The sequence below is a fragment of the Neophocaena asiaeorientalis genome, unplaced genomic scaffold, assembly GCF_003031525.2.
Source record: "Neophocaena asiaeorientalis asiaeorientalis breed wild unplaced genomic scaffold, Neophocaena_asiaeorientalis_V1.1 scaffold108, whole genome shotgun sequence".
Classification (NCBI taxonomy): domain Eukaryota; kingdom Metazoa; phylum Chordata; class Mammalia; order Artiodactyla; family Phocoenidae; genus Neophocaena; species Neophocaena asiaeorientalis.
Window position 1 is genome coordinate 1,366,103 of NW_020173770.1, and position 12,151 is coordinate 1,378,253.

The 12,151-nt window shown below is 51.2% G+C and overlaps 1 protein-coding gene across 2 annotated transcripts in view; it reads right to left on the reverse strand.

Annotated features, from left to right (window-relative positions):
- Positions 1-12,151, reverse strand: part of MGMT (O-6-methylguanine-DNA methyltransferase) — a 283,714-nt gene that overhangs the window by 220,927 nt on the left and 50,636 nt on the right. For both annotated transcript variants that reach the window (XM_024751578.1, XM_024751577.1), the window contains one exon: positions 3,220-3,356. In XM_024751578.1, the coding sequence (XP_024607346.1) occupies positions 3,220-3,356 (137 nt within the window). The remainder of the gene's footprint in view (positions 1-3,219; positions 3,357-12,151) is intronic.

The window sequence follows — 12,151 nt, forward strand, 5'->3', positions numbered from 1 at the left end:
TGGGGGGTGGAGAGCTGGAAGACTCACATTAATTCAAGACTTATCACAAAGCTACATCATCAAGTCAGTGTAGCACTGGCACAGAACAGATGAAAAGATCAGCTGAACACAACAGTGTCCAGACATATATAACCCACACACGTATGGCCATGTGACTGATTTTTTGACAAGAACACTGAGGCGATGCCATGGAGAAAAGAATTGTTCCCCCCCCACCCCGCCAACAAATGATACTGAAACAACTAAATATCTGCGGAGAAAACTGAGTACCTCACAACAAGGTAATTCAAGGTGATGGAACACGGATCTAAACATAAAAAGCTAAAATTATAATGTTTTTCAAAGGATTTATAAGAGAATCTATTTGTGAAATTAGAGTAGGCAAATATTTCTTAAACACACAAAATATGCTGAACAGAAAGGAAAAAAAAAGTTGGTCTTCCTCAAAATTAAAAACTTCTATTCATTAAAAGACATTATTAAAAAAAATGAAAACACAAGTCCCCAGCTGTGAGAAAACGATCAACACGTATATCTGATCACCAACTACCAACTGACAACAAAAACCAAGAAAACACCAACTAAAAATGGGCAAGAGACTTGCCTCACAATGAAAGCTTACTGAAAACGGTGTTCAAGGTAAGTCATCAGGAAAGGGCAGGTCACCACCACAATGAGAGAGATAATACTTCATACCCACCAGAGCGGCTGTAACTTTAAAAACTACCACCACCAAGTGCGGTGAGAAGGCAGAATAACAGAAACTCCCATACGTTCCTGGTGGAAATGTAAAATGGTAAACTTTGGGGAATGTGTGGGCAATTTCTTACGAGGTTAAACATCCATTTGACGTGCAATCCAGCCATGCAATTCCACACCTAGGAATTCACTCAAGAGAAATGAAAACGTACGTCCATAAAGAGACCTGAACAAGAATATTCACAGCAGTTTTGTTCATAGTACCGCAAACTTGGACAACTCAAATGTCCATCAACAGGAGAATGAATAAACAAACTGTGGTATATTCCTAAAACAAACTACTACTCAATAAAAAAGAATGAACTACTTACTGACACACAGAGCAACACGGGTGAACCTTGAAAACACTGTTGAACTGAATACAAAAAGAAGTATGTGTTGTATGGCTCCACCTAGAACAAGCTCAAGAACAAGCAAAACTAACCCAACATGACAGAGATCAGAACAGTGGATGCCAACGGGGAGGGGGTGACTGAAAGGGAGCACGAGGGAACTTTCTAGAGTGTTTTATATCTTGGTTTGGGCTGGTGGTCGTGTGGTCGTACACATCTGTGAAAACTCACTGAACTTTACAGTTAAAATCTACGCATTTTATTATGCGATTTTCACCTCAGTTTTTTTAAATGAAAGAAACTGTTCACTCTTGAGTATTCACACAGATAAATTTTATGCCGTTCTCTACTTCTGAAATATCCCTCCCCAAACTAACCATATACAACAGACTGCTGGTTGCCCTCCGCCCCCCGCCAAATCCGCTCCGCACAGAACCGCCGACTTCAGCTCGCACACGCCAAGCTCCGTGCTTCCCGCGCGGCGTGCCCAGCAAGGTAAGAGAAGACACGGATGCTGCTCCTGGAAACAGAGGGCATCCCCTCCTTTCTCTCTCCCCTCTCTGCTGCTTGTGAAGGGGTGTGGCAGCTCACACCCCAGAGTCTGGCCTGCAGACGCCGAGAGGAAAGCTGAGGGCGCCAGACTCCAGTGACCATCCTGCCAGCAGACCCAGCGTCACTGCTCCTCCGCCAGGGCTTCTCCTCCAGAGAAACCGGCTGCATCTGATTAAGCTGTTACTTGGAGGAGCTTGTTTTCCACAGATGAACCTAATCCTAACTTGATTCAGAAAGTACAGAGAGTAGAAGCAAAGCTAAGCCTCATCTTCACTCCATTCTCACAATTCCTAGTGGATTTTCAAGAGGGGTTTTTCCTCCTACTTTTTCTTCTCCAAATTCACTTGCTCTTTTTAAAAAAAAAAAAAAAATTCAACACATAATTTCTGTGATTTACTGTGCAAGTGAACATGCTAAAAGACAAAATGACATTTTCCCTACAAATTATTTGGTGCCTGTGATTTTCTGAACACTACAGCTAGATGGTTCCCATAGAAATCAAGAAGACTGTCTTCATATAATTCAAAGGTTTGCTTATTTTTTGGTCTTAAAAAAGACTATTGATTGTAACGTGCAGCTCTACAGGAAAAATCTCGACCGAGGAGGCAAAAACTGGTATTTATTACCGCCCTTGTGCTCGTTATAGCCGTCTCTGACAGCGGTCCATTAAAATCAATTTTTATGTTTCTTACGTATTTTCTTTTTCTAACATCCTTGGCGCTGTGTTTATTAGCCCGTTAAGACAAACGCTGAGCAAAGGAGTGGGTGGTTTTTCCCCTCTTCTGTCAGAAATGACAAGAACTGCAATTTTAAAATACAACTGCTCCTCACAATCAATGAATGGAGGAAACTGAATGTTACGTTTCAGAACAAAACATTAAGGAGTGCTTTGAATTTTTAATGGTTTTATAATTAGAGAAAATAAATAGCGGAGATCGTTCAGAGAAACGTGTTCCGTGAGAAATGGCAATACCCTAACTTCATGCTAACAAGGGGGTTTCATACCCTTTCTCCTCCACTGCGCTCACACACACCAACAGCCGGACACCATCTCCAAGAGGCCCAGTGCAGCTACTGATTAAGCAATTCCAGGACTTTGGAATAAAAGTCCATTAATAGAAAATTCCATTAACAGAAGTCCCATAGAAGTTCATCACCTGGCAGACTGATGAACAGTCAACGTTGGTCCTGGATTTAAAAATCCGGATTAAGGAAGCAGCAGCTCCCTGTCACCAAACGTCCAAAGAGACTCCCACATCCCACTTGCTTAAGAATCAAAGCGCTCAATACAGTCCATCAACACCTCTATAAACGTATACATTAACACGTCTTGGGGCTCCTAATTACAGCTTATGTCCCTGTGGTTAATCGGAGGTGGAGCGTTCCCGGGCAATAAGCACAGATGCTGAAAACGAACAATCATGGCCCTGCCACTTTTAGAGAGATGCTAACTTTTCTGATTGGTAGCGTGTGGCTACGTGTTACCCTGGGATCAATGGAGAACAAGCAATGATCGTATTCTCGCTGTTGCTTGGAACAAACCAAGCAGTGGGTGTCACACAGGACTCTCACTCACTCAGTGTCTGGGAACTTCCGGCCGTGCAGCTTTATCCCGTGCAGACCCTGCTCGCAGCCAGAGATCTCGATCTTCCCCAAAGGGCTGTCCATCATTCTGTATTTCATTTCACAGGTCTTGTTCATTCTCGCAAGTACCTAAAGAGAAACAATTTTCAAAGTTACGCATACGTGAAAGAGTTTGGTCACTTCTAAAGCACAACAGAAGCCCCAGTTATTTAAGACATAAAACATCTTCCAAAGTTTTTCCCCCATTTTTGGAATTTAACCATATAATGTGTCATTTTTATAACATAGTCACTTTGAAGACAGAAGATTACCATAATTACCCAGAGCAGCCAACCAACAGTTCACTCTCCTTTCATCTCCTTAAATTATGATGTCCTGGCGGCTCAGTGGTTGAGAATCTGCCTGCCACTGCAGGGGACACAGGTTCAAGCCCTGATCCAGGAAGATCCCACATGCCCATGGAGCAACTAAGCCCGTGCGCCACAACTATTGAGCCTGCACTCTAGAGCCCGGGGGCCACAACTACTGAGCCCGCATGCTGCAACTACTGAAGCCTGTGCGCCTAGAGCCCGTGCTCTGCAACGAGAAGCCACCGCAATGAGAAGCCCACGCAGCGCAACTTAGAGTAGCCCCCGCTCGCCGCAGCTAAAGAAAGCCCGCACGCAGCAACGAAGGCCCAATGCAGTCAAAGATAAATAATTTTAAAAAAAAATTTTTTTAAATTACCATCTCCCTATTCTTATTTATCTTTAACCAACGCAGAGTCAAAGATGAAATAAGAGTGTCTTTTAAAAAGTACCTAAAGCTATTTAAAGTAAAACAATTACCAACAACACTTTCAGTAAAAACTGAAGACAAAGCATGGGATATTTTGAATAAAGTACGTTTAAAACTAAAGCATTATTAAATGAATTACAGAAACGGAGCGAGATCCGACTCGGCAGCGGCCGCGGAGGGCCCGCGCGTCGGAATCCCGCCCTTACAGAAGCGCACGGACTTTGCTTGCGTTCAAGCCAGAGTACAAAAGCTATCCCCTATCAGGTACCCTCCACGTGAACAATTCTGAGAGATGCTAATTTTGGTCAACCCAGTGGAAGTTTAAAAGAAAGAACAGATGTACTAAGAGCAGCGAAAAGCCTGTACCAAGAGTTTAGGCAGGCTGGCATCTTGTAAAAATCCCTCGGCCTCGAGGGGAGGCCGGAAGAGAGGGCCGTGGGGAAGCCCACCCGGGCCGCCTCGTCTCCCCGGCGACTCCTGCCTGCCCTGCTTCCCGCACACCTCCCTTGGGCCACCTCACAGGCCAGCGCTTCCCAGGGTTCCGCGCTCAGCCACAGCCGCCCTGGAACCGGAGCCCCGCAAGGCCTCCCTGCGAGCTCCGGACTGGAAGTCGGGCTGCCGCCTGGCTCTCCTGACCTCTGCGTCCTGGAAACGCTTCACTTGAACTTGTCCAAAACCGTAACCGCACGTGCGCTCTGCCTCTGTGCAGCGCGTCGGTGCGCGGGCTACCACCCAGCCCCGCCCCGAGCCCCACCGGACGTTGCTCCTGGGACCCCGCACACCCCCGCACCGCACTACACGCCGGCTCTACCATTTTCAGCTCTTCTCATTCATTTGCGCCCGTCCTCCCGGACTCGCTCACCCACCCCCACCTCCCCGAGGAAGGGCGCCCTCGGGCCCCCTCTTTACACCCGGGGTCCTCCCGCTCCAGCCACCCTCACCTCGAACACCACATCACTACTGACGACACGACGGCGCTACAGCAGCTCAGCGAACCGCTGCCCGCCGGCCAAACCTGGCCCAGCGCCTGCTTTTGCAAGGGAAGTATTCCTGGGATGCAGCCGTGCTCATTGTTTGCGGGCTGGTGGCTGCCTTCACGCTCCAGCGGCCCTAAGTCCGTGGGCGCCCCTCACGTGCAGCGAGGGTTCCAGTATCCAGGCCTGGACGCCGGGGACTGGCCTCTCCCTGACTGTCCCGTCTGCCCCACTTGGCCTGGTGACTGCTCTACCGTGAAACCTCAACACGCCCCCATCGCCCTGACCCCGCAGGTTCTCCTCCCTTCTGTGTGCCTTCCACCTGCTCCTAACAGCACACGCTGACTCCCTGCTCTACCTCCCAACAGCCCCAGGACAGAGGCACACACAGGTCTATGCCTTGAAGAGGTCAAGCACCATTCCCCAAACCCCATGGTGTGCAAGCATCACTCCCAAGATTCCATCCTAAACCCCTGGGCTCCAGAGCTGCCCTGTTCAACATCCCCCTTTCTGTGCACAGTGACAGGGGTCTGAATCGAATAGCTCTCCAGTTTCCAGTGAGGGGACACAGGATTTTGCTGGGAAACCTTGTCAGATGTTTGCCCGGCATCGGAGATGCTCTCTGACACCTCATATGCCTACCATGGCTCCCCACTGCCTGAGGGATAAAAACCAAAAGAGTCTTCCCACCCCCTCCACTCTGTCATGCGGAAACAGGGATCAGACCAGGCAGAGGGAGATCATGGCCTCCTACCCACGACCCATCACCTTGAGAAAGTCACCGAAACTCTGAGACACAAGTGCTTTTATCTATAGGACAAACGATACCTAAATCATAGGGCTGGCACAAGGGTTAGCGGGAATGTGTGTAAAGACCTGACATCCCCGAAGGATTTAGGATTACCATTATCCCTGCCGCAACTGACATTCTAACCCAATATCCTTGGCCTTTGACCTTGTCACCCAGAGCACACTGCTCTCCTCCCTGAATTCTTACCCAACAACTTCAAAATCCTAAACATTCTCAAAAGCCAACTGCCACCCCTTCTCCCAACCCCCTGGGTGCGTCCCCCTGTCTCCTGAAGCCAGAATCAACTCCTGACCCGCACCCGCTCACATCTGTGGACATTTTCCATCACCCTGAGCTGCTGGCAGGTGACCATGCTACCACGAGTCAGGGCCCCACGGACGGCAAATGCATTATACATGTAAGGGGTTTATCATACGTGTGTTGAGCCAGATCATCAGCATGTCCACCATCCGGGTCAAGGGGCCAGCAGAGCATTTCTCTGAGCACAAAGTGTGTTCGGAGAAAGGGTTCTGCTGGCACGATGAGAAGCCTGGACGCGCTCTCCCCTTCTGGGTGACACCCTGCACCTTAGCGGGTTAAGAGCTCCGAGCAGTCTTGCAATAGAAGTCAGCTTCGTTTCTTTCCCGAGCACTAGCAAACGTGTTCACCGACCTGTGCCTCCTACCTGAGTCCCTTTTCGGAAGCTGAACGAGCAGGCCTCCGTCACGTGGAAGGCTGTTTCTCAGCAGATCCAGGCTCAGGGCCCTGGCTCAGGCCTCAGATCCGGAGCCTGACAAGTCACGAGCCCATGGCAGGCAGGACTCGTGCTGGCGAGCCTCCGAGACTGATGCTAATTTAAGCACAAAAGCAATTTACTGAAAGACGTTCCGTAACTCACAGAACTTCTGGGAAGGCTGGAGAAGCAGGCTCAGAAAACAGTAGGAACCAAGACTGGCCACAGTCCAACCACAGCCAACACCAAGTCTCCGGATACACCTGTGGGAACAACGAGGGACTGCAGGCACGCAGCAGGCGCCGGGGCCACCGGCGCCCCGGGAAACAGGATGTTGCAGCCACCGTCAATTCCCTGCCGCCCGGGCTCCCTGTCACTTGTCCTTGGACTCAGGCCCAAGCAGGTGCCTAGAGCTCGCGTGGGCACCAGGCCAGGGTGTACCTGTGCCGAGTGGCCGGGAAAAGGGACAGCCTCCGGGAGGGCTGTGTCCATGCCAGCCCCGCTCAAGCACACAGCCCGGCATCGCTGTAGAAATGAGACCGGCACACAGCCGACCAGGAGAAGGGTGAATGTTCGATGTCCACTCCTCTTCCCAGGCCTCAATTTTCTCATCAATAAACTAATAGTAACCTGAGTCCACCAGTCTCCCTGGGCTGTTCTGAGGGGCCCAGCTGGAGAAGACAGGAAAAACGGTGAACGGGGCAGCTGGGTGTTCCTGCAGCTTCAAAAGGACCTCTTTCCTACTCAGCACACACCCAGCTCTCACCCTTACTCTGAGGAAAGGCTGGGGAGACACATCCGGGTGCGCAGGGCAGGTCAGGGGTAGGGCAATGAAGGTGACCGGGGGCGCAGGGGCACGAGGATTTCCGCCACATGGGAGGACGAGCAGGTCTCCAGAGAGCTCAGGCCCCTCGCTGCTCCAGGAGAAGGGCCTTGCACGCCACCAAGCCGTCCCAGGAGCCGGGCTCTGAGCACAGCCTGGATTAGCTGAACTTTGGAGGCCATTGGCCTAGACTGCAGGAGAAGGGCAGCCAGCCGACCCCGGCATAGCTGGAAGGGCTGCCTCCGGACCAAGTAACGGCCACACACTCCAAATAACGGAAGGGCTGCCTCCGGACCAAGAGGACGCTGAAGCTCGGCCTGAAGCCGCCGTGCTGCCCCCGGTGCCCAGCACCAGCAGGCACCGCCCGGCAACACGGCACTGGCCCTGGACCACCGGTCTAAACTCATGCCCCAAGTGCAGGCTGCCCCCTCGTACTGAGCAGCAGCTCCTCTGGCCTCCACAGAACATGGTGAGTCAATCACAAACCACGCCAGGAACCAACAAAGAGCAATCAGCCCGTAACAGGAATAACTCAAGCTCAAAAGCTGCGTTCTGAACAAGGGGCGCGTGCCACTTCTAGCCAATCCACTCAGCTGGTCATAGTCACGTGAAGTCTGAGGCGGCGAGCGCTTCAGACTTCCTTATCGGTTAAACACAATGGAAATCAAACCCCACCTCAATTCCGAATGTGAGGATTCCCCGGAACTACCTCCCCTAAGACTCGGGCCTGGTACTCGTGGCCCAGCTCCTCCTGGACTCGGCCTGGCTGAGCTGTGCTTTCACCAGCGCCTCCGGGTTTTTAAGCCCATCAGCAGAACCACTGCTAGTCAGAGATAATGCACCACAACCCACCAATGGCTACTTTGCCAGAAAAAGAAAAGCTGCAATTTTTACATAATTTTATACCAACCCAGCCAGAAATGGCATTTGAGACTCCACAGAAACCTGTGCACGACTTTCTTTCCTGTCGACAGCCAGGGCATTCAGCACAGAGTCCTTCCAGGAGCAAAGGTAAAAATTAGCTGAACACTGACTGCATCCTACTATGTTATGGATAATGTGTCCCCAGGACAGAAGTGCTGGGCCATTTGGCGTGCTGTGTGTGTTGACGAGAAGCCCAGGCTGAAACAGCAGGTGTGCTGCAGGTCCTGCAGAGCTGGCAGGCCTGGCGAGGAGGTGGGGGGATGCCTGCAGACAAGATGGGGGTGTCACAGACACCAGGAGGGACCCACGGGGGCTGAAACGGGGCAGCAAGAAGAGCGAGGCTTCCATAGCAGGTGAACGCATCAGGGAGTGAGAGCGTCTCGGCACAGGCTGGTGGGAGGTGCCGTCTGGAAAGCAGCAATTCCAAACACACACGGGGCTGCCGTGCACGATGGCTGCACAAAGATGCTGGTGGAATCCTGAGCCCTAGGAGTGTGACAGACCCGCCTGGCACCCTCCCACAGCGACATCCCCACGCTCCACTCCAGAGGCCAACCCACCACCAGGCTCCAAAGATGAACTCTCACCAGGAGTTTCATCAACTAACACCAGCCCAGAGAAGGCCACGACTGTGAGCCCCAAGTGGACCACGAAGGCAACGAGGCCCAGTAAGGACACCTGCTCACTGTGGACGCTACAACATCCACAGCCCCAGCCCAAGTACCAAGTCCAGGGCCAAGCAGGCTCCCGACAGCCTCACAGGACTCACCGGGGGACTGCTGCTGGGCGGGGAGGGGGGCTGCCACAGGGGAGCAGGGCCACACGCTGCAGGAGAGCAGCTAAAAATGTTTGGAGGAAACGACATCTACCCAGAGAGCTGACTTATGACAAGGGGCCAGAAGAGAAGACGCACATGGGAGGCAGGCTGAGGCAGACAGCCAGCAGCAGAGCCTGGGAGGCAGGGGACGAGGCCCAGGGGCCGCAGAAAGAAGCGTGGGGGAGACGCACAGCCTCCACGGGGTCAGTTTCGCGTCTGGCTTTGTCCCTGAGAAGCCCCAGGGCTTCAAACAAGGGGGCAATCCACCAGGTTTGCCTTTTCAAAGGCTCCCTGTGGCAGCTGTGTAAGGAATAGGTGGGAACAGAGGGTGGGAGTCGTGAAGGAGGCCGTGGAAACGGTCCACAGAGGCATGAGGATGAGCTCAACCAGCGTGAGGCGGAAGGGAGACTAAATAATGACTAAATAATGAGCCGTAAATACATAATAATAAATAAGTGTTTAATAAATACCCGAGTGCCCCTTACGCGTGAGCCACCAGGCTCAGGTGCTTGAAGCTGTAACGAGACAACCGTGGTCTACTGGGGGAGGAAAATTACCCACGAAAAGCAAATCACGCTGAACAATCTTTGCAACTTTTCTATAGGTCCAAAATTATTCCAAAGTAAAAGTTTATCTTAGAAAAATCAATAGAGATATGGCAGAATGATTTGAAATATTTACCTGCATCTTTCTACCTGCATTTTCTAAGTTTTCCACAGTAAACCTGAATCCCTTTCACAAGGATAAAAAACTGTATTAAAATTCAGTGTGATATAAAACACAGGTGATGATAGCAAATGTTCCACATTTAGCGCTGTCTCAAGCTCACACATGCAAAACAAAGGGCTGTTGATACTCTTCTGCATAAAATAAAAACTCGGAGGTCTGGAATTTTTTTGACTTTTAAAAAAAGAAAGGGTCGAGTAAAACGAAGACACATGAAAGAAATCGCGTCTCCTTCTCTCCCACCCATCACAAGTCCTTGCAGCCCCCCAACAACCTGGGGCCCTCCCTTCCTGCCTGACCTGGTCTCTGACCAGGACCCCCAATTCACTCTACTTTTACAGCTCCTCAAACACACAGATGTTGCTCTTGCCTCAAGGCCTTTGCACCTGCCACTCACTCTTCTTGAAATGCCTCCCCTTCACGTTCTGGCACAGTGGCCTCTGTCACTTAACTCACAACCCTGCTCAAACATCACCGTCTCAGAGAAATCTTCCTAAAGCAGTCCGCCTCCTCTATCCGTTCTTTCCTGTTCTTTCCTTTACAGCACTTATGGCACATGAGATCACACTAGATTTCTTTTATTTGCCATGCGTCACCTTCACTAGAAAGTAAGCTCCAATACAGTAGCAAATGTTACGTGACAGCACTGGCCAATGAGTACGAAGAAGCCTGCCGAGAGGTCTTGTTTTGATTTTATAAAAAAAAGAAAAATTCTTCTGTGGCTGGCACCATCTCCTCCCCTTTCCTCCTTCCCCTGACACTGCAGATGTGATGCCTGGAGCTGTGGCAGTCATCTGGTGAACACGAGGCAAAAGCAAGAGACTGGAGAGCCCCTGGCACTGACACCGTGAGCCACTACCACACCAGTGCTGTCTGTTGCTAGACTTCTACTTGTGCAAGAAAAAGAAAGCCCTGCTTGTTTCAAGCCAGTGTTCTGAGGATTTCCTGTTTTCTTCAACTTCAGGTTGTCCTAACTGATTTTTGCTATATGTTAGCACTCAGAATGCATCATAGGTGCTCAGTAAATACCTGTTGAATAAATGAGCTAATTATCCGAATCATTCAATTATACCTGATGTGATGACTCAGAAGGAGAACTCCAGGATTAACGAGAGCCCACAGCTGGGGTTTGATGACCTGAGGCTTCCTGGAAGAGGTGCCTACACAAAAAGGCAAGTTGGAGTTTTCTGGGGGCAGGGTGAAGGAGAGGAGTGCCCCTGGCAGGCAGGTCTGCACGTGCTTTGGCCCTGGTGCTAGAGGGAGCACGGGGCGTCTGTGAACTGAAGGAGGCAGCAGCCACAGGAGGGAGAGGACCCACGTCTGAGAGGAGCCCGCTGTGGCAGCTGCTGGAGCAGTGAGTGCCACTGTAGGGGCAGGAGGGCAAATGGTAGCACCGACGATCCCAAGAACATCACGGGCAGAGAAGGGGAGTGCTGGGTCTGGGACGCTGTAACCACACCCGTGAAGACAGGGTTATGATGTCTGCACAGGTTCTGGGGCTCAATAACAGAATCTGCTCCAGCTAATAGCATGCCATGCTGGTTTCCAAGCCAGAAAGAAGAGGGAAAAGTTTTACAAGCCAACCATCCATTACTCCTAAGAACCACGTTTACAGTTGCATAAAATAGGGGCTGTCCTGGAACCAGCAATCCTGAAGCGGCCAACTGGAGGCCACGGGACCACCCTGCGGCAGAGGCCTCGGGAGCCCCGTCGGAGGACAGGGAGGAAGCCAACCGTCAAAAGCCCAACAAACCAGCTTCCAATGTGCCAAACCCACATGTTTGGGAGTTTAGAACTAGCCCACAGGGTCCTGCGGAGGCTGCAACAAGCCAGCTCTTTGACTGTTTCCCGCGAGCAGCAGGGAACAAGCTTACACGGTGCGAAACCACGTTCCTTAGCGGAGTCCCCGAGCTGCAGGGACAACCGGGCCCACGGCTTTCTGGGGGACAGCACCACGGCCGCATTTAGGACACAGATTAAACAGCCAGGCTCCCCATTTCCCGCTCTCATGAAGCACACACCCTGTGCCCCCCCAGCCCGGCGGCCTGGCAGGCCCAGCTCCCTGCATCATCATCGTGGCAGCTACCTAAAGCCGCAAAGTGGCAAGCCGACATTAATTGGTGGCAGGAAGAAGAATCGATTTTTCATGGCTATTTGGAGACCTCTGCAAAAGTGAAGTGAATTCCGTTTCATCTCTCTTTTAACATGAATGGTGTTTAATGTTCTGAATTAAGCGGTTGGCGCCAGGGGCTGAGTTCCCACTATACCAAAAGCAAGAAACCCAGAAACAAACCGTCTTCTTTCTCCTTTGCCTGTAGTTTTCCAGGCCGGCCACGCCTGTCTAAAACCTGTCCTTCCAG